The sequence below is a fragment of the Lygodium microphyllum genome, chromosome 22 (assembly GCF_053477565.2).
Source record: "Lygodium microphyllum isolate KBCC chromosome 22, Lygodium_microphyllum_v1.1.10, whole genome shotgun sequence".
Classification (NCBI taxonomy): domain Eukaryota; kingdom Viridiplantae; phylum Streptophyta; class Polypodiopsida; order Schizaeales; family Lygodiaceae; genus Lygodium; species Lygodium microphyllum.
In genome coordinates, this window is record NC_141156.1 from 74,496,551 (window position 1) to 74,519,741 (window position 23,191).

Sequence of the window (23,191 nt, forward strand, 5' to 3'; positions counted from 1 at the left end):
TTTGAGGAGTTTTGTGCAGAGACCTCAAGCTTTGACTTTTGAGGAGTTTTGTGCATTATTAATGGAGGAGGAGTTGAGGCTGAAAGTTCGAGAAGGAAGCAACAATGGAGATGCTGCATTCTCTGTCAATGCAAAAGGTAAAGGTGTCTCCTCCACCAAAAATGATGGTGACAAAAAGAAGAAGGGCGGCAAGAAGAAGTTTCAAGGAGAGTGCTTCTACTGCAAGAAGAAAGGACATGCAATTGCAGATTGCCGTGTCAAGAAGGCAGATGAAAAGAATGGTACCCTTAAAAGTAAAGGGAAAGAGACAGCCATAGGCTGAAGCAGAGTTGGAATCCTAGCAGCGGAGAAGTTTGTTGAAGGAGAGACGGTTGAAGCATTCATCACTCGGATTAAGAATCTGCGAGACCAGATGGCAGGTGCTGGGATACAAAAGACTAGCGAAGAGCTAGCTTGGAGGTGTCTTCGGATTTGTCCACAAAAGTTTGATGGACTAGTAACTGCCATTAATACTCAGGTGAGACCTCAAGCTTTGACTTTTGAGGAGTTTTGTGCATTATTAATGGAGGAGGAGTTGAGGCTGAAAGCTCGAGAAGGAAGCAACAATGGAGATGCTGCATTCTCTGTCAATGCAAAAGGCAAAGGTGTCTCCTCCACCAAAAATGATGGTGACAAAAAGAAGAAGGGCGGCAAGAAGAAGTTTCAAGGAGAGTGCTTCTACTGCAAGAAGAAAGGACATGCAATTGCAGATTGTTGTGTCAAGAAGGCAGATGAAAAGAATGGTACCCTTAAAAGTAAAGGGAAAGAGACAGCCAATACGGCTGAAGCAGAGTTGGAATTATTCATGGCGACCATTGAGGAAGTGTGCTCCTCGGCGCAAGAAGAATCTACCACTGACTCATGGGTGTTGGATAGTGGGGCCTCCCGTCACATGACCAACAAGAAAGGTCTATACAGTTCTATGCAGCCTCTACAAGAATCCATCACTGTGACGGTTGGAAATGATGCTGAATGCCCTGCTGCAGGCACAGGTACTATTTCTTTTGTTGCTGCAAATGGTGAAGTCAAAAAGCTTTCAAATGTGTTGTATGTTCCCGAAATCAGGAGAAATTTCTTATCAGTTGCTGCCATAACTGATCTTGGTCATGAAGTGAGGTTCAAGAAGACAGGTGTAGAAATTATTGATAGTGCTGGCACAATTATTGGCAAAGGAGAAATAAGGAACAACCTGTATGAGCTAAGTGCTCTTACAGCCACCGCTGGAGTGGGCACAAGTAAGCTTTGGCATGAAAGGTTTGGACACATTGGATTTGCAGTATTGAAGGAGATGCAAAAGCAAGGTATGGTTACTCACCTACCTACAATAACTGAATTGAAGGAACCATGTGAAGCTTGTATGATGGGCAAGCAACAGAGAAAGGCATTTTCACAAGAAAGCAAGAATAGAGCACAGGCTCCTCTAGAGTTGGTGCATGCTGACTTGTGTGGTAAGATGCCTACACAGGCCTTGGGGGGATCTTCTTATTTTATGTTGATTGTCGACGACTACAGTAGGAAGATGTGGGTGTACTTCCTTCGTGATAAGGCTCAAGCTTTTGGTAAGTTTAAAGAATGGCTAATACTTGTTGAGAATGAAACAGGGAAAAGTGTGAAGAAATTTAGAACAGATGGTGGTGGTGAGTTCAACTCAAAGGAGTTTGAAGGCTTTTGCAAGAGCAAAGGAATCAAGCGTCAATTGACGACGCCTCACACACCTCAGCAGAACGGTGTTGTGGAATGCAGGAATTGCACCATTGTGGAGATGGCAAGATGCATACTAAAGGGCAAGGGATTACCTAACCATTTTTGGGCTGAAGCTGTTAATAGTGCAGTCTACATTCTAAATCGGAGCTATGCAAAGGCTCTCAAGGGAAAAACACCTCATGAGGCTTACACTGGTAAGAAACCATCTGTCTCACATTTTAGAATTTTTGGATGTGAATGTTATGCACATGTTCCAGATGAGAAGAGAAACAAGTTACAACCAAAAAGCAGAAAATGTATCTTCTTGGGTTATAGTGATGAGCAGAAGGCTTACAAATTATATGACCAAGAGGCAAAGAAGATCATCGCGAGCCGTGATGTGGTGTTCAAGGAGGAGTCGCATACAGTGGAGGAGGAGAAGGCAAGTTCTTCCACTTTATCATCAAGCGAAGAAGTAGTTCACTATGAACCTATCCCGAGAGCTATCCCTATCCTTAAGGAGGAGGAAGCATCATCTTCAGATGATGAGGAAAAAGTTCACCAACCTGACATCACCCCACCGGAAAAGCCATTGCCGTGCTGGGTGAAGCAGCTCTATGACCACAATAATCCTATGCCTGCATCTGTTGAGGAGAAGGCAGACGGACCAAGGAGGTCTCAGAGAATAGAGGAGCAAAGGAGGGCTTCTGCTCACATAGTCAATATGGCCTTGATGGTTGAGATTATGAGAGAAGTAAAGGAGCCAGCTGATTTAGAAGAAGCACTTGCAGATCCATCATGGAAGGCTGCTATGCAGGCGGAGTATGACAGCATAATGAAGAATGACACTTGGGAGCTAGTGGATCGACCAGCAAAGCGGAAGGTTATTGGCACCAAGTGGATCTGGAAGGTAAAGTACAAGGCTGATGGTATCTTAGAAAAGTACAAAGCTAGACTGGTTGCCCAAGGATTTTCACAAGTTGAAGGGTTTGATTTTCAAGAGTCATTTGCCCCAACTGCCAGAATGACCACTATTCGCACGATACTTGCAGTGGCTGCCCACAAGAAGTGGCCAATGTACCAAATGGATGCTAAGTCAGCGTTCTTAAATGGTGACCTCAAGGAGGAGGTGTACGTTGCTCAGCCACCAGGGTTTGAGGCCCCCCATTCCGAGAACAAAGTGTGTAAACTGAAGAAGGCATTATATGGGTTGAAACAAGCCCCTAGAGCATGGTACCAGCGGATAGATAGGTTCTTTTTAAACCTAAACTTCAAAAGATGTGCCTCAGATGCTAACTTGTATGTTTACAGGGATGGTAAGAAGTCTGTAGTGATTGTCCTATATGTGGACGACCTTCTTATTACAGGTGACTATGAAGATATGATCAACCAAACTCGAAAGGCTTTGAGTTCTGAGTTTGAAATGACAGACTTGGGCTTGCTGCACTATTGTTTGGGGATTGAAGTCTGGCAAGAGCCAGGAAAGATCTTCATCTCTCAGAAGAAGTATGCATTGGAGATCTTGAAGGCATTTGGCATGACCGAGTGCAAGGAGATAGCTACACCTATGGAGGTGAATGCAAAGTTATCCGTCGAGGATACATCAGCACTAGCAGACATTGGGAGGTATAGGAGGTTGGTTGGCAGTCTGATCTACTTGTGTAACACCAGACCAGATATCAGTTTTGCTGTTGGTGTTTTGAGCAGGTTCTCAAACAAACCTCATGAGAGTCATTGGAAGGCTGGGATGCGGGTGCTCAGATACTTGAAGAAAACTCTTGACTATGGTATCACATACAGTTTCGGAACTTCTCTTGTGGGGAATTGTGACTCAGATCAGGCAGGAGACATTGATTCTAGGAAGTCAGTTTCTGGTTATTGTTTCTCTTTGGGTTCAGGAATTTTCTTTTGGATTAGTAAGAAGCAACCAACAGTGGCATTGTCTTCTACCGAAGCAGAGTACAAGGCAGCTTGTTTTGCTGCATGTGAGGCCGTATGGTTGAGAAGGATTCTATGGCATATGGGAGTGCAGGATGAAGAACCAACTGTGCTGAGATGTGACAATCAGAGTTGCATTGCCATTGCCAAAAATCCAGTGTTTCATGCACGCACCAAACATATAGAAATCCAGTATCACTATGTGCGTGATTTGATGGAGGATGGGATAGTGGAATTGGTCTACTGTCCAACAGAGGAGAATGGAGCAGATATCTTCACCAAAGCAGTTACGAAGGATCTGCTTCAAGTTCATCTTCAGAGACTCGGCATTGGGCCGAGGAGATAGTTCACCTATGGGTGGACATTGAGGGGGGGTGTTAGATATGATCAATGCCCCACCCTCATTAGGTGCTACCAATGATCCATGGTGCTTAAAGTTGTAAGGCCCCCATTATGAGGAGAAGCCAAGTGTGAGCCCGGACATTGGTGGAGTCCTGACTTGTATATCAGATGAGGTCTATATGATCGATGGCAAAAAGGTGACCATTGTGGGTCTAATCTTTGGATTAGACGGAGAGGTTAAGTTGGTAGCAACTCGAGGCACATTGCATTGAGTTGTGTGGTAAGGGAGTTAAAAGGGGCCCCTATTGTGGGGTCCGGGGGCAGCGCCCCCGGCCCGATGGTAAAGGGAATATTCCCTGGCCGACTAGTGGAGGCTCATATGGTAGGTCGGTCAGCAGGCCGACCTAACGACCTTCACAGGCTATAAAAGCTAAACCCCTTCGCAGCCATCTCTCACTCATCTTTCACCCAGTCAGAGTTGTTGTTCCAGCTAGCCTTAAGCTCTTCACCTATCTTCTGTCTAGATCGCCATCTAAGCTTCACACAGTGGAAGCGCACGGGTGGACAGAGCCATCTTTGTATTAGTTGTTTGAAGTTAAAGAATTTACTGATTCTCCTCTTATCTGTTGTGTACTCTCTGTCTCTTTCTCAGATTCTGTTCGCTGCGCCCTGTAATATTTTACAACACCTTACCATTAGAAGAACCAAAGTTTGGAGGTTGCTCAATACAGATCTCCTCTTTCAACTCCCCATTTAAGAAGGTAGACTTCACATCTAGTTGATAGACCAACCATCTCCTATGGCTAGCAAAGGCAAGAACTACATGAATAGTAGCCATCTGAGCTGTAGGGGAAAAAGTATCATGTGAATCAATGCTTGGATGCTGTGCAAAAACTTTAGCAACAAGGCGGGCCTTGTGCTTGTCCAACGTGCCATCACTGTGATACTTAGTCTTGAAGATCCATTTGACTCGAATGATCTTCTTATGGGGAGGCTTTGGCACAAGATACCAAGTGCCATTCCTCTCAATCGACTCTTGCTCTTGCTCCATCGCTTTTCGCCAATGATCATGATGTAAAGCCACCTTCAGGGAGGTGGTGTCCCAATCCTACGTGACACGAGTCATCAAAGAGTAATTAGTGTAAACAAGCTTAGTGTGGTATGCTTGGTTTCTTCGAGAACGCCGTGGGCTATCCTGCGGCTGCCACTCCTTAGGGACCCCCTCAATCCCTACATTACGAAGAGTGTCACGAGCCCAACGAGGAGGATGGATCTCCTCTCGTCGCTCTCCATTTGCTAAAGTTTTTGGAACGTCCACTAATGGCTAGGGAGAAATCGGTGAAGCTGGTGGCTAAGAACTAAGCTCCTCATTCGAAAAAGAGTTCTCAAGAGGCAGAGGCTCCAGAGGAACAGTCATGGATGCCCAACTATCACCAGGATATCCAAGAACATTGTGGCCCTCACCTCCCTCTGAGATTGGAACTTCCATGAACCTAACATTATGGCTCGTGTAGACATCCCGCTTAACGGGATCGTACAACCGGTAGCCTTGAGACTGTGAGCTATAGCCCACAAACACTTGTCTTTTGAAAGCCGCATCAAACTTGTCATGCTGTGTCTTCGTGATGTAAACATAGATATCACATCCAAAAACCTTGAAATGTCTGGTTTAGACCCAAAGTACATCTCATAAGTGGTCATACCAATAACAACGGAAGTAGGGGAACGATTAAGGATGTGAATTGCAATAGCCACAGCCTTAGCTCATAGACATTGAGGTGTCTGATGATGCTCCATCATGGTACGGGCCATCTAGATCGCACTACGATTTTTCGGCTCCAATATGCCATTCTTCTGAGGGGTGTTTGTATTAGCAAATTCTTGGTGAATACCATGATCTATACAAAAACGAGCAAGCTCATTAGAAATGAATTCTCCGCCTGTATCCAATCGTAAGGTCTTCAGTTTCTGGCCCAATGAATTCTCCTCAAAGAGCAACCAATCCTTAAAGTTGGAGAAAGCCTCTGACTTCAGCTTAAAGAAATAAGCCCAGGCCATCCTGTTGTAATCATCCACAATTAGCACGAAATACAAGCTCACTCTAAGGGACTCTATTTGCATTGGTCCACAAAGATTGGTAGAAACAAGCTCCAAGGGTGCTGAGGATCACCTCAAAGCCTTGCTAGAAATAACATCATGAGTCTGCTTCCCATGGATGCAGGATACACAAAGTTGCTGGGTCACCACAATATCCGGCAAACCTTGAACAAGTTATCCCTTTGATGCGTTCCGAAGGTAATCATAGTTGAGGTGGCCAAACCGAGCATGCCAAAGCTCGGACTAAGTTTGTGAGGTAAGAAGAAGAGAAGTCAAGGCAAAAGAAGACTGCAACTTATAGACTCCATTCTCGTCATAACTTGAAGAAAGGACCTCTCTTGATCCACGATCAAGAATCCGAAAAGAATCCACATCAAATTCGACCAAGAGGCCGAGGACACAAATCTTGTGTATCGAAAGTACATGGTATCCCAAGGCCGGCACATAAAGCACCTCGAATGTATGGGCACCACCTCGCCTATTTGAAATAAGATACATATCTCCCCATCCTTGTATAGGAATAGTTGAACTATCACCAATGAGAATTTGGCCATGTGAAGGCCGCAAATGAGCAACACTTGCTCAAGAAGGAGTCATGTGTCGTGAGGCATATTGTCAACAATCCACTCCTGAGTTTATGGGGCTGTCAATGCAGCATTAGAAGCTGATAGAGTAGAATCCTCAACCACCTCTAAGCGGAGGAAAGCAGTTGATGAGGGAGCAGCCACCGCTCTAGAATTCTTTGAAGATTTCTCCTTTTTTTTTATCATTCTTTTCCTTGTTTGGGTGGCAATTCTTTTTCTAGTGACCTATCTTGCCACAGATGAGACAAGTGGACTCCTTTTCTTTGTCCTTTTTGAATTTGTCCTCCTCCTTTTTTTGATCATTCCCTTTCTTTTGAGAGGATTGACCGACCAAAGCCTCAGATTTAGAAGCATTTGTTCCTTTCAATTGCTCTTCTTGGTCCAAGATCATAGGAACTAACTCTTCGCACTGAAGAGTCTCAGATTGCCTTGAAGCAATAAAGGCAGAATAAAAACCATTGAAATAGCGTGGTACCTGTCAAAGAAGAGTTATTGCTATGTCTTTAGAAGTGATATTCTTTTGTGCGTTCTATACCTGCATTTGAAGTTGTCTCAGCTTGTTAATAAGCTCCCGCATAGAAGATGACTTGTTGGCACTCATGGTCCTCATCTGCACTTCCAAAGTAACTCGCTTCATGACGGTCATACGATTGTACATCCGATCAAGCTCCAACCATATCTTCCGGGCCACCGTCAAATGCTCAATATGAGAGAGAACAGCTGTAGTGCATGAGAGAGATAAAAATGAGCGAATGCGTGCATTAAGTTTATCCCAATGTGCTTGAGTCTTTGCCAACTCCACTTTATCATTGGAAGAGAGTCTGGACTTGTCTCGTGAAGAAGGACGATAAATAGCCTCCGTAACAAGCTCTGCCAAATCATAGGACTCCAAAATGGCGAGCATCATGATCCTCTAGATGCGGTAATTCTCGCCATTGAGCTTTTAATCAGACAGAAAAGCTGGTGTCGCAGCGCGTAGGGTTGAAGGTCACCACAGGGGTTTAGCAAGAGAAGAATGTATGGGGGTTCAAGAGCTTAGACTCCAGGGATGGTAGAGATAAGAGAAAGGTTGAAGGTTTCAAGCCATGTTCTTGAAGATAAGTGACATAGCAGGGTGAAGGTAGATTCAAGGAGAGGAGTAGACAGAAGAGAAGGGGTTCGAAGAGATTGAAGATGTAGAATAATACTTCCAAAAAGAATTAGAAAATATAGAAGAATACTAATAGAGATGAAGCCTGTCAGTTTCTTTCGGCATTATGAGAAAATATAACTCTAATAGACAAAAACGTGTACAAAATAATACCTTCCTCTATGTTGCTCAGATCGCCAATCTGATCCTTCCAATGGCTCCGAAAGGGGGGTTAAATACCAAGACACTTGGCCAGAATCCTGCCAGATCACTCCTTCATCTCCCACTTTCGGAGTGCTGTTCACTGCCTGAAAACAGTGATCGCGCGTTGCGCGATTTCGCTAATCTCTCTTTTTACATAAAATCCTCTCAAACTAGCTGAAAGCTACATGCTTTCTTTTACATATCATGCTAATCTAGAAGTTGTCTATAGTTTTGTAGATTTTTTATACAAGAGATAATATCTAGAATATTAAAAATTGACTAAAATCTAATATTTTTGAACCATGGACACTAACACTATTGTGTAAAATGGCATTGGCTCTCTAAATCTAAAAGGAAGCCACACTCTAGATTTTTTTTTCATGGTGTGTGCATAGCGGCACGACATCCACCCCCTCCTAACACCCCCTCCTAACATGTACATCCTCTGGCGTATGCCAAAGTCTTACGGATTTGCAGTATCAGAAGAAGTATCTTCTTCCATGTCAATGTCTTCATCTTCTGCCTCTTCTTCTTCCTTTATGTCTTCATGCTCTTGAATTATATTCAAGTCTTCTAGCTCATATGTTGAACTTTCTCTTCGTTTGAAGAGCTTGATTTTTTTTCTAGCCATGGGTATCTTCATGCTTGTTCCATCAGCCAATGAATATGTGGCATTGTCATGAACGACCTTTACCACATATGGGCCAAACCAACGCTTCACCATCTTCCTAGAAGTACTATATTGATTGTCTAAGATGTTATCATAGACAAACACCCAGTCATTTTCTTGAATTGCTCTTGGCCGAAGTCGATAACACTTATCAAATCTTCTTTTATTCTTTAGTCTTACTGTCTTTAGCTTCTCAATGGCTACTTGAACATCTTCAAGCCTTCTTTCTAGCTGCCATATGTGCAAAGTCATCAACTCTTCTTTACTGATGCCTTCCTCCCAAGGTAGAAGACTCCATGTGAGAATAGATTTTTCAATTGGCATAATTGGTTATTGTCCATGCATAAGTTCAGCTGGCATATAGCCAGTCACTGAACTGTGAGTAGTCCGGTCGGTCCATAATGCAAAAGGTAGTATTTTAGGCCATTCTTTGATCTTTCCTCTACAAGACTTTGCTAGAGCTTTGAGAATAGGTTGATGATCTCTCTCACTCTTTCCATTGCCTTCAGGGTTGTAGGCTGATGTTAAAGCCAACTTAATACCCAATTGAGCAAAGAAGTTGCGTGCCTCATCAACATCAAACTCTCCTCTATTTGCAGTTACTTTACGCACACAACTATATCTACAAAACACTTCTTCAAGCAAAAAATGACAAACAACTTGAATGAAATTGTTTGTTAAGGCTTTGCCTTCAACTTGATTGGTTAGATCCTCTCTTGCAATCGCTAAATACCGCATATTCCATATTCATGTTGGCATGGTTACAAGATCAATAACCCATCTATAATGTATAGACAAGGGATAAGTCGGTTGTAACCTATCTCAATACTTAACCATAGAATACATTTGACACACATAATAGGCTTCAACAAAATGTGCTATGTCCCGATACATGTCTTGCCACCAATATTTTTCTTTGACTTTACTAAAGGTTCCCCATATGCCTCTATGGCCAGCCCACAGGCTTCCATGAAATTCCTTTATTACCTGTTGTTGCAATCTTTTGTTACCTAAAACTCGGACAAGCGCTCCTTTCTTCTTCTTTGCGTGCTTCCATAGATGTCATTCTTTAAGAAAAAAGCCATAAGCTTTCCTCTTAATATGCTTGAACTCCTCATCAGTCCAAGTCTCCTTCTTCTTCATTGTGCTCAAATATTGGCCGATCTTCAGCCAATCTTTTTCAAGGAAACAAACTAGAACTTGAGCAATGCAATGAGCATGCTGGCTTCTAGTTGACCATCCTGTTGTTTTCGGCTTTGGACTAGTATATGCAGTAACTGAAAAGGTATTTTCCGCAGCCATGGAATGAAATTCAGCAAGTATAGATTCTTCAACTTCATCTTCTTTCATCAGGTCTTCTTCATTGTCATACCTTGCACGTGATAGCATGTCGGCAATTGGATTCGCCTTTCTTGCAATATGCTTTAATTCGGGGTTGAGAGATTTAATATATGCAATCCATCTTAGCATAGCAATGTCGACTGTAGAGTAGTTGGCAATCATGCCCAAGAGTGGAAGACAATCAGTTTCTACCACTACGGAAGCACCTATAAAGTATTCACGATCACACTTTAATGTTGTTACAATTCCCCACAATTCCCTTTTTACTTGTGCATACCTTCTTTGACATTCATTAAGAACTTTTGCTCCAAAATGAATTGCGTACCTGTTACCTTTAAGATCCTCTTGGCCAACAGCCCATTCTATCCCAATGGGTCTTGTATCCACAGTAAAGATGAGGGGTTGACCATTTGAATAATCAGCCCTTTTGAGAGTGGGGGCTGAAATTAACAGCTTCTTTAATTTATGCATAGTGAGAGTATGCTCATTACCCCAAGAGAATCTTTGGCTTTTTCTTAATAATTGATAAAGATTTTCGGTTACATGAGCAAAATGTGGTATCCATATGAGATAGAATACACATGCGCCAAGAAATCTTCTCACCTCTGAAACATTTGTGCATTTTTCTTGCATTCTTCTGATGGCATTTATCTTGATTGGAGAAGGTTTGCATCCATAGGGGCCACATAGATGACCGACCACTAGGACTTCTTCTACTCTAAAAATCGACTTAGCTCCAGAAAGGATAAGATGTACCTTTTCTAGCCTTGTCAAAATCCTATCACAATCATGAATATGGTTAACTACAAATGTCATGCAGCCATCTTCGTCAAGCTCCTCATTCTTTTCATTGACTTCACATCCCTTGATAGATACATCATCAAGAAATGGAAGAGTAAGTTGTGAAATAAAGTCCCTTAAGACTTTGTGCATGGTATTCATCATATGGGCTACGGAGTTTGTTGCACCTTGTGGTAGAGTGCACATGCGGACCAATCCAAGAGGTGTCTTCATTGTGGTAATGTCTCGGCTTTCTAATGAAAGCTGAAATTGGTCATATCCTGAATATAGGTCGCCCATAGAATAAATTGCTCTACCTGCAAAAGCTTCAGCAAATTCATCAACAATTGGACCGGAACCAACATTTTGGATTGTGACACGATTAACAGGCTGTAAATCTTGAATGAATCGTAAAAATTCATTTTTCTTTGACACGGTAAACCATTGGTTTTAGTAGAGCGTTGAAGAAGGTTTTAAAATCTTCATTCTGATCTTTTCATTTAGAAGTTCCAATAATTTGGGCAAATGCGCCCTTGGAATAGAAATAAGCTTGAGGTTTCAAGGCACATGTGGGACCGTAAAAATGACCATAGGAGCCATTTGGATCCACACAGCCTATTTCACTTGGTTGAAATGCAAAAGCTTTTTCATGTTTCATTAGCATTTGCATAAAAGAGTGTTTTTCAGCCGGTGAAAGGAAAGAATTTTCACCTATTTTGAGCTCTTTTATACTTTCAGATGTGAATTTTGACCAATGTTGGAAGGATCAGGAAGACTTGGCTAATTTGCTGCCTATCAGCCAGCCCTTCACTTTTAGGAGGCATTAGGACTACCACAGACTTTCTTATCCACCGTCTTGTATTTTGTCTCCACTTGCGCTTCAACCTTTTTGAGTAAACCAATGTCTTCCTGCTCAACAAATTCTTGAATTGTTTGATAAAAATCCAATGTACATATATCTATGGACTGATTTTTTACCTGATTTTCTGCATGAGCATCTGCATATATTTCAGCCAATGTGTCAGTAGTAATTAGTAAAAAAAAAAAAACCCCGAAATATCTTCATTTTCAGCCATCATGTCATAAGTTTTCAGCTCCCTTTTTTCGTGACATAAATATTTTATTTCAGTCTTAATCATGGCCGGAAGAGACTTATAACGACCCATACTATTGGCTGTACATACATATAAATTTGCTAGAGACACAGTTTCTGTAGCATAAGGAGGTTTAATCTTTTTACATGATGCACTACCATAGCCTCCTTTTATAGTAGTGCAGCCCAAAAACCCTTGAATTCTCGGGCATTAGGAGGCACATGATAATCACGCAGTCGATCTCTGTTTCGATGATGGTTAACACACACAGTAAGAAATTAGACACCTTGTTCATTATCCTTGCTTCGGATTCGAGCATAGGAAGAACCATCATCAAGAGCTTTTGTTTCCAAGCGGGCTTCAGAAATGTAAGGTTACCCAAGAATTATAGGGTAACTACAAGAGTCTTGAACAAAAAAGTAAAAATTGTATTTTATATCTCCAATAGATACCTGTACATTAGGACCTGCAGCATATAACTCCCCATAAGAGTTGTTTGCAGCTCTCATTCGCCATCTTGGATCAACATCTATGGGCCATCCGCCACTTTTATAGAGACTCCTTGCCATGACGTTTATCTCCGAGCCATGGTCTAAGAGTGCAATACATGGTGTTTCTTTTTCTCCAATTTTGATGACTTTTCAACCCATTCAATGAAACTTTTCTTCGTCATAAGGCCAGAAGAATTCTTCGCGTAGGGATTTTTTGAATGCATCCCAATCCGCATCTTATTGGAAAGGACCATGGATTCTTTCTTGAAGACCATGCTTGGCTAGTCTGGTAAAATAACGGCTCCATGCATGTTGCGGTACACCAAAGAAGAGCATTTTCTCAACATACAAATGAATGAAAAAAAAGACATTTTGGCCATTAAATTGTTTTAATTCACACTCAACTTCTTCTAGGGCCTTGATAGCTGTGGAATCAATCTTCTCTTCTTCTTGCCTTTGTTATTGTTGTTGTAACATTTGGATTTGTTATTGTTGAGTTTGCTGCAATATGCGTACAAATTGTTGTAGAGTATTTCTTGAAGAATCCCCCATCTTGGAGTTCTCTTACACCGACCTTTACGTTGGGTTCACCAATGTTGTAGCGTGTAGGGTTGAAGGTCACCACAGGGGTTTGGCAAGAGAAGAATGTATGGGGGTTCAAGAGCTTAGACTCCAGAGATGGTAGAGATAAGAGAAGAGTTGAAGGCTTTAAGCCAAGTTCTTGAAGATAAGTGACATAGCAGGGTGAAGGTAGATTCAAGGAGAGGAGTAGATGGAAGAGAAGGGGTTCGAAGAGATTGAAGATGTAGAAGAATACTTCCAAAAAGAATTAGAAAATATAGAAGAATACTAACAGAGATGAAGCCTGTCAGTTTCTTTCGGCATTATGAGAAAATATAACTCTAATAGACAAAAACGTGTACAAAATAATACCTTCCTCTATGCTGCTCAGATCGCCAATTTAATCCTTCCAATGGCTCCGAAAGGGGAATTAAATACTAGGACACTTGGCCAGAATCTTACCAGATCACTCCTTCTTCATCTCCCACTTTCGGAGTACTGTTCATTGCCTGAAAATAGCGATCACGCGTCGCGCGATTTCGCTAATCTCTCTTTTTACATAAAATCCTCTCAAATTAGCTGAAAGCTACATGGTTTCTTTTACATATCATGCTAATCTAGAAGTTATCTATAGTTTTGTAGATTTTGTTTACAAGAGATAATATCTAGAATATTAAAAATTGACTAAAATATAATATTTTTAAACCATGGACACTAACACTATTGTCTAAAATGGCATTGGCTCTCTAAATCTAAAAGGAAGCCACACTCTAGATTTTTTTTTGTGCGCGCGTAGCGGCACGACACCGGTAACATGGATACCTTCCGGTCCATGATCGCATGAAACTCTGTCTCGGCCTTAGAAGGCATCTTCATCTACAATGCCGGCACAAAACACACAAAGCAACTCCCTCTAACTGTGAGAATGTAGCCTACTAGGGCTCTTTACTGCTCGTCCTGCTCCTTTTTTACGTGTTGGAGGCGATGAAAAGGTAAAATTTGCACTTGAAGACCCAAAACACAGCCTTCTTCCTTCTCTAACAGCCAAAACTAGGGCTGGCAAATCTGGCGTTCCTGTACATACTGCAGTGGGTTACATCATCATGAAGATTGGGTTTGTTCTAGGGGTTTATATTGGTGGGATTATGCTCCCACTCAAAGTAGTTTGACTTTTTAGGAAAAGGAGAACGCTAGAGCTTCCTCCTCCCCCTTGATAAAATAGCTGGAATATTAATTGGGTCAACGAGACCTCTCTTTCTCAAAGATATCCGACTACTATGCTTGTGAGAATATCTTCTAATGATCTCAGCTCTCCGTCTAGCCCTTTCATTTCTTTCTTGATGTTGAATCTCAGCTTGACAGTGTCTATTAGGAAATAGTGGATCTATTTCAATGCTCTTTGGCATACACTGAACAATTGGTCTCTAATTAACCAAGATTCAAAAAATGCCACTTGTCAATTGCTCTTGACAAAGGCACCATCTTTCAAGACCTAAAATGGGCGTGACACTAGCTCTAGGACTCTAGTCGGGGGCCTCTTATGCTCACCAAACCACACTCATGGCCTCACACCCAAGAGCATCCAGAGGTTGTACACTACTTTAAATAAATCACATGTTTGTATCGATTTGCAGTCCACAGTAGCTTCAGCAAATCTTCTCCTTTCTTGTGTGCCGATGTTCACCTCGCCTCAGCTTTGTTCTGATGCAAAGCCGACTGGTCAGCAAAACTGGCCGACAACCAGCTGTCCAACCTGCTACATGTCAAATGCCACATCAGGTGCCATGTGTTGCCTGCCTGCTGCCACGTGTCACCTGCTGTACCTGCTTCTCCTACCTGTCCAGGGAATGTCCAGCTCTAACAAGAAGTACTCGTTGTCGAGGCCAAGAAATATGAATTGTGATAGCTGTGCAATCCCCGAGCATGGAGTAATCCTTGCCTTTGGTCCAGGTGTCAAAGAAAGCCACTGCATTTTGAACATCTAGCAGGCTGGTGGCATGTGCCACTGTGGACTGCTCCGGTGTGCTGAAGCTGACAAGAGTGGGCTGCAGGGCAATGCCACAGATGGGACACCATTTCTAGCATCATTGCCTCATATATATGGGTGCTAATTGCAGCAAATCTGTGGAGCAGTAGCATGCTTTGACATTTGAGTGATTCAATCATCTTTGAATATAGATCATTGATACTCTCAAATTATGCATGGAAGGGATAACTGGGAAATGATTCAAAGTGCATGCTTTCAAATTTATTTCTAAATTTATTCATGGACTTTCTATTGTTTTTACCTCAGGACTGAATTTCACTAGGGGGTTATTAATAGGATTTTTGTCTCTCTCACAAAACAATGAAGATGTCACCCATTATAATTTTCATTGTATCTGGTGCTGACTTTGAGAGCCCTGACAGAATGATAATATTTCCATTTCTCCAGTTATGTAGGATAATGTTTGTGAATTGTTGAATCCATGAAGTAGACAAACTGAGAAATGTCATTTTGTTTCAGCTGGAAATGTTCAAAAAAAACCTCCTACAATCATTGCAGGAAGATGATGACAATGCCTCTGTAAGCCTATTGGAAACTTCCTGTTTTGGTGAAACCACTATTTTTAAATTATCAATGTACTAAGGAGATGCTCATGAAAGCAAGGTTTAGCCAACAAGAAATGCCAGAAACAGTAAAACACACCTGTGAGCAAAATATGATATGAGATACGAATTGTTTCATTTATTCTCAACTTTATTAAGGTTGCCTATGTAATACTAAACGTATTAACTGTGAAGTACGAAATGTAATCCTTGGTATTATGCTTTGTATAAGTGAGATTTTTAACTGAATTTTTGTCAGGATTCATTTTTTGCAGCAACTTGAGGAGAGTGACATTATCTCGCAACCTACTTACATAAGCTCAATACCTAACACATCAATGCTTGGCAAAGGTACATTTCCCATGAAGACAACTACCTTCATGTTGTGTGAGATCTGTGTTGTGGCTGGTCATGCTGTGACAAAGTTGTTCTTTGAACTCAAAGTAGATTTTATGGAGCTGAAAATTGTAACAAGTTGGAACTTGGCACTTAGAAAATGACATGAAAAAAGTAGAAATTGGTTGTCCAGAATGCACATACTTTTTTTGTGGAATCATTACTCTACTTATTTAAATCTAAGCAGAGAAGAGGGAGCTGAATGAACAAAATACTATGCTAAACATGGAAGAAAATCACAAGCTGCTGTTACAATGTTGTGGAGAAAAAGAATTATGGATTGATTATTGCAAAGGAGTGCTTGAAGAGGGCATTGAAACAGTGAAATCTACTTCTTGAATCTAAAGCTGCTCGAGCTCCATGCTAAAAACCACTAGCTTAGTGTTTGATAGGAATAGTTATACTTGTCAATGCCGTGGGAGTGATAATCAGCTGATTTCTTTGCTATTTAAATGGTAGAGTGCTCCAAATGTTGTCAATTGATGATTTCCAAATGGAAAAAGGAACCCGGGAATGCCAATTGTCGATTGCTACAATAACTGATAGAGCAAATCCTTTGTATCTGGTGAGTCACATAGTATATGTCAAATGCTTCCTCATGATGCACACATGGGACAATTGGCATAGCCTGTAGCAGGCACAATGATGGCAGCGACAAAAAGGTGCTCTAAGAGGAGTGAAAGAGACATTCTCCACACTGTACTCCAAGTATTCTATCTGAAAGGAAACCTGTAAAAGAGAACAGTAGACAACGTGTTGATAGTGCCCAAAAGACAACTTGAAGAGAGAAGCTAGTAGCTCTGTGTCTCCATGTTAGTAAGAATGTGGAGGTGTGCCTGATCCTAGGCCTCAAAGAAGGGGACACCATCTCCATCTCTATGTTGGGAAAGATGCAAAGTCATAGCCACCAAGTCATGGCTGAAGCATCCAAGGGTCTAATCCAGGTAGCACTTGTACAGTGTAGATCTTGGGTGATTAGTCAGTGTGGGGGAAGCTCAAGGCTGACCAGCCCAACCAATGTTAAATGAAGAATAAAAAGGCTTTTCACCATGGTATGTGAAGGACCGTACAAGCAATGAGCCTCTTTGAAACTAGAGGAAGACGAGCTCTCTCTCTGAAGCCAGAGGAATAAGATTTCTTTCTAAAGCCCCCTCTATATTTCACTTCAATGGAGATAGGGAGTCCAAGAACTCATAAATCATGGCCTTTGGAGTTTCTTATGACAAAGATAGGGCTGTTGGCATTGCTGAAGAAAGTATCTATGGCTGTAACGGAATAGAGGCCAGACAACTCCCAAAGGTGGCCGGTTGAAACTGAGTAGAAGGGGAATGGGAGGGAGGGGGTATCATAGATAATCTCCTGAATGCCCTCATCAGAGTTGATGTTCGTGGAGTCATACGTGGAAGTAGGAATGTGTAGCTCCCATGGAGCCACAAGTGGCAACAACCTCTCTCTCTTGGTGGAGTGAATTGTAGAGCCGAGGGTCATGGTAATTGCTGAACGCAAAAATAGGTGGAAGAAACCTCCGAAGAGAATTGAGGGGATCTCCAAGAGGGTTTATTGTCTCATTAGTCTGAGAGCTTCCTTTTGCTTGCAAGGGCTTGTTGCCTATTGTATGCATCTTACTACCTTGAGTATAAAACCGTGCTAGCTGATGTAGAATGATCTCTATTGCCTAGACTGGCAAGGTGGCACAAGGATCACATGGAGGTAGACACATAATACTCTGGTGGGGTACGGAGCAAAGGTTGATGATGACAATATGCGGTGGTGTGACCATTCCTAGAAACACTTGGTGGTTTGTGCTTTTGTCTTTCAAGTAGCCATAGTGCCTGTGTGTCAAACCTAGGGTGGGAGGAAGAAGAAGATAATGGTGTCCTCTGATGCTGCAATAAGAATAAATAAGAGTCAGGAATCTTAGATTGTCACCGATCTTGCAAACTTTCTTCGTCTCAATGGAAAATGAGGATCTTTAGCTATTGGAGCACCTCTGTTTTGATACCTGGCTCGTACCGTCAGGACATGGCAGGAGGTGTACAGGATGGCGGACGAGGAGGTGTTGCAGCGAGTATCAAGCTGCGAGAGAGGAGTGAAGTTGAGGAGAAGGGAGATAGACGCAGCAATAACTCTGGAGTGGCTTGCTCCCTCGATACGAGAGCCGATAGAGCTTAGGGAGGTATGGGCCGCTAGGTTTTCACCACCAGGCATCCCCCTACAGCTGGTAGGTAGAGTGGGTGGCGCCCCACGACGGAATTTCTTCACTGATCAGGAGGAGGGGCGCCTGGCCCTTGATAGAGGGCAGCAGGATGAGGGGATAGTTGCCCTTTTGTGGAGAAGGATTCAGGTGGTGGGCTTTCAGGGAAAGTCATGGCGATTGGACCCCTATGTTTTCTGGAAGAAGCTCAGGGAGTAGCGCCTTTGGATCTGGGAGGGCAGACCACTAGATGAGCTGGAGTGGGATCCATGATAGTGGCTATGGTGGGCCATTGCGGTCGCCAAGAAGCCACCGAAGTTCCTGGAGTACACTGCTAGGATTGGCACACACGTACTGATGCAGGAGGATATGGATTGGGCGCCATCACGTAGTAGGCACTGGGCGGAGCATAGCATCACGGAGCCTTTTCGACGGACCTTTTGGCGCCGCCTATGGGATAGCTGGAGACCGAGGAGGGTATGGTATTTCTTATGACTGGTGGCACATGGAGGCTTGGCGGTGGGATGTTGGCTTGCCCAGATGCAGAAGGAGGGAGGTTGTAATCACTGCACACAACAGCCTCTGGAAACCCCAAAGCATTGCCTTTGGTAATGTGAGGATGCGCAACTCGTGTGGAGAGGAGCATGCCGCATCCTTCGCCGTGTAGTACCCAACCTTGGATGTATCTCATGGGGAGCTTTCTGCTAGGAGGTAGTCAGCCAGGGCCGTCACCTTCTATATGGGGCTGGGATGTAGGACACGATATTCATTATCGAGGCAGCGTCGTGCGCAGTGGTCAGTTTAGAGGCTTTACCCATCTGCCAGGTACTGGAGCCCACAGCACACCGCTCTGAGGTATGGGAGATCATAGGGAGTCTTACTAGATGGCATATCTGGAAGGTGCGGTGTCAGGAGGCTTTCGGCAAAGAGAGACTTTCAGTACAGGCGACCTTCGGAGAGCTCTAGATCTCCATCATCCACTCCCTCCGCGACCGATGGGACCAGGTGCACGGGGAGTCCAGGGCTCGTCAGGAGCTTTGTTGTCATTTCATGCGTACTTGGGGCGGCTAGGATCTGTTTTTCGTGATGTAGACAGACAACCCCAGATGGCGATACACCCCCCCTCCATGGCTGCTTGCCCCCATCCTCCCCAGACCGCCTTGAGAGGCTTGTATACATGATGTATTTGTGACTTTGCACCAGCTCCAGCTAGTCTATTGAGCATGAGCACTCCGTTGTAATCAAAATTTTTGAGTAATATAATCAACCACATTTTACTTGCAAAACAAAAAGTACTCATTTGTTGAGCCCCCTAAATATTTTAGGGTGTTCTTTGATTAGAAAATGGACCAACAGCTTCCTCTCTCTCTCTCTCTCTCTCTCCTAGGTTGTAAATTGATTGTATGGCTGAAATTCAGTCCCCCAAAAAGTTTTCTCACTTTGCATAGGCATTTTCGCCAAGCGGTAGCCTTCTCAACCCATTTTCAACATTATCCAGGCATTTGATTCATTTTTAAAGTTAAATAATCTTGAAAATTAATTTGTCCTTTTGACCATGCCAAAAATTAAATGTGACCATCCATAATAAAATTGGCTAGGCCATTTGTAACTTGGAGTGGTTTGTAACCTCCATTGACCCTTAGACTAGCATTAGTTAACTAATTAATGGCTGGTCCCTAGTATCACCATCGACACTTATTAGCCAAACAACTGTCCTACGGTCAGAACTGACACTAATTGACCACCAAATCCCAGTTGGCATAACTTATCACAACTCTTTTCTTTGACACCCATTACATCCTCAGTGTCCTTGGCCTACTACCATAAAATAATTGCCATGTACATTACATGTGCTGAACAACCTTGCATATTTGATTATTATCTTAATTAAATGTTATCGACAAGATTAGAGCATATCAAAATTTCACATCCTTGTGACATTTCTCATACGTAGTTATGATTCTTCGATGGCTGATTCAACATTTAATGTTGTTGAAACATAGCAAAACGTGGTATTTTGACAATGGGGCATCAAAATTTCACATCCTTGTGACATTTCTCACAAGTAGTTACGATTCTTCAATGGCTGATTCAACATTAAATGCTACTGAAATATAGCAAAACGTGGTATTTTGACATTGGGGCATCAAAGCATATCACTTTTAAGAAGTGTTTGTTTACCTCTTTGTATTCATTTTATATTGGGAAGAGTGTTATATGTGTGAACAACAATAGTTATGAGGTATGTGGCATTGGGATAGTCACTATTACTACTGCAGATGATTTCGATTTCATGGTTCTAGATGTCTTGTTTGTGTCTAGTATTACAAAGAACTTTTTGTCTATATCTGCTTCTAATAAGCATGGCGTTTAGGTCATCTTTTAGGATGACAAATGTATTGTTAGCGATAGAGAGATAGACTATGCACTTAGGTTGCTCGGCACCCTGTATAAGGGTTTATTATTGTTAGACACTTATGGCCGATGGTCACATGATGCTCTGGCAGCCACTAGTCTTATGCCTGCTATGTAGAATGCGGAGCTTTGGCATGACCATTATGGACATATGAGCTTTGGGATTTTGATGACCCTTCAAAGGAGTTATATGGTAGATGCATTGCTTCTAGTGGAGACTCCATCTCCTCATGCATGTGAGGGATGTATTTTGGGCAAAATGCATAGGTTTGCCTTAAAAAAGAATAGTGTAGTGTGTGTTGTCCAAAAAATGCAGCTTATTCACTTTGATGTTTATGGTTCCATGCAAACACGTGCACTTGGGGGTTATCTTTACTTTGTTAAATTTTTTGGTGACTACTTGAGGTATACATGGGTGTATGGGCTAAAGGCTAAATCTGATGTTTTTATGCATTCTAAACAACTTGTGGCAAAGCTTGAGGCTGAAATTGGTTTAAAAGTGGAGATACTTCACAAAGATAGACGAGGGGAATGTATGTCTTGTGCATTAGAAACGTATTTGCTTGATCATGGCATTACGCATCAAGCCATAGTCAGAATGACTCCTCAACAAAATGGAGTTGCTGAAAGGAATCACACTCTCATGGAAATGACTCGTTGTATGCTAAAAGAAAGGGGCTGCCACATAAATTTTGGTTAGAAGGGTCATACAAAGCAAAGGCTATCGCATGTATGACCCATGCACGAAGAAGGTGTTTGTCAGTAGGGATGTCATATTTGCTGAAAATGCAACATTTTCACATGATTTGTTTCAAATGCTAGCCATACATGATATTGGTGATGTTTTTAAAGGCCTCTCACAACTTTCTTTGGAGTTTGTGTCGGCTGTAAAAGGCAGGATAGACCTATTACAGAAAGTTGTTGTTGCTTTGTATGCTTCTCAACAGCAAGGTGTTGATGAGGGTTTGCCACATGCACTGGAGGCAGCAATTCAGCATGAAAGGGTTGCTGTAAATGCAGCAACAACAGTCCCGAGATGGCTGTTACAAACTTTCCAAGGGAGTCAAATGGATGCCCCATTACCTTAGTGTACTAGAAGGGCTCCTAGGCATGCAACACATGCTGCAAGGAGGACACATTTGGCTGATATAATGGAAATGGATGATGGTGATAAGAATGTGTTTATGAGTTCACTGTTGGAATCATGATGAGTCTACTTCCTTGGGTGAAGCTTAGCAAGATGTTTATTGGTTGTAGGCCATGCAGGAGTTAGATTCCATTGTCACTAACTCTACATGGAATCTTGTGGATCTACCACTTGGCAAGAAGGCCATTGGCACTAAGTGGATTTTGAAGCTCAAACGTAAAGGTGATGGTACAATTGACATGTACAAGCCACGGGTGGTAGCATAAGACTATGCATGGAAGAAAGGCATAGATTACGAGGGAACTTTTGCTCCTACATCGTGTATGAGTACAGTGAGATATGTGATTGCAATGGCTGCACATTATGGTTGAAAAGCATATGAGTTGGATATTAAAATAATATTCTTGAATGGGGAGTTGCATGATGATGTTTATGTGTCCCAACCTCGAGGGTTTGAGTTTAAAGGGAAAGAGCACATGGTATGCAAGCAAAGCTCTTTATAGTCTTAAATAGACTCTCATGCATGGTACTCAAAGATTGATGCATTTTTGATGCTCATTGGATAAAAAAATTACAGAATTAAGGTTGTTTTAAAACATGCATTCGCTATGTTAGACATGGGCTGATGACTACACTACTATTTGGAGATTTGGTTCATGCAAAATCAGCATGGTATCATGTCACAGTCACATGTGGATAAGCTATAACATAGGCTTAGTATGCAAGATTGCAAACCTATGTGCACTCCCATGAAGCCGGCTTAAAGTTCTATGCATGATGGTGAGGAGATGCACAATGTTGCAATTTACAGCCATTCACCTTTGCAACACGCATCCTGACATTCAATATGCAGTATCTCAAGTGAGAAGATATATGCATAGTCCACAGACCACACATTGGCAAGCTATTAAGCAGATTTTCAAATACTTGCAAGGTACTCAGTCACATGCATTATTATTTCCCGGGGATAGAGTTGCACTTACAGGCTTATAGTGATTCAGATTGGGTTGGTGATGCAGATACTATGTAGACTACTAGTGGACACTATTTTCTTTCTGGGCCATTCATGCATTTCATGGCTAAGCAAGAATAATCTATAGCGGCTACCTCATCTTGTGAGATTTAGTATAGGGAAACCTTCACAACAATAGTGGAATATGTTTGGTTGTGTAGATTATTGGCTGATCTACATCTATCATTGGAGGGTCCTATACCCTCTCTTTTTGACAATCAAGAGTGCTATTGCAGTAGCACATAGTCCTGTGTTTCATGCTCACACGAAACACATCGAGATGCATTACCATAATGTTAGAGAGAGATGGTATGTAGGAGACATCAACTTGATGTATGTACCCACATAGGAACATACTGTAGACAATTTTTACCAAAGCATTACTAGGTGTGAATTTTGAGGCTTTTTAGAAGTCCTTAAATTTATAATCCTTTGGTGATTGATTATCCTTGTACTTTACGACATTGGCATCACAAGGGGTGTTA

At 42.2% G+C, this 23,191-nt stretch overlaps 1 protein-coding gene across 6 annotated transcripts in view; it reads left to right on the forward strand.

Moving 5' to 3' along the window:
• The window catches only part of LOC148017293 (uncharacterized protein At4g15545-like), a 158,575-nt gene that overhangs the window by 62,158 nt on the left and 73,226 nt on the right, over positions 1-23,191 (forward strand). For 3 of the 6 annotated variants that reach the window (XM_087662692.1, XM_087662690.1, XM_087662688.1), the window contains 2 exons: positions 15,460-15,519; positions 15,818-15,893. In XM_087662692.1, coding sequence (XP_087518818.1) covers positions 15,460-15,519; positions 15,818-15,893 — 136 coding nt within the window. The remainder of the gene's footprint in view (positions 1-15,459; positions 15,520-15,817; positions 15,894-23,191) is intronic. The other 3 variants (XM_087662693.1, XM_087662689.1, XM_087662691.1) reach the window with 1 other exon arrangement.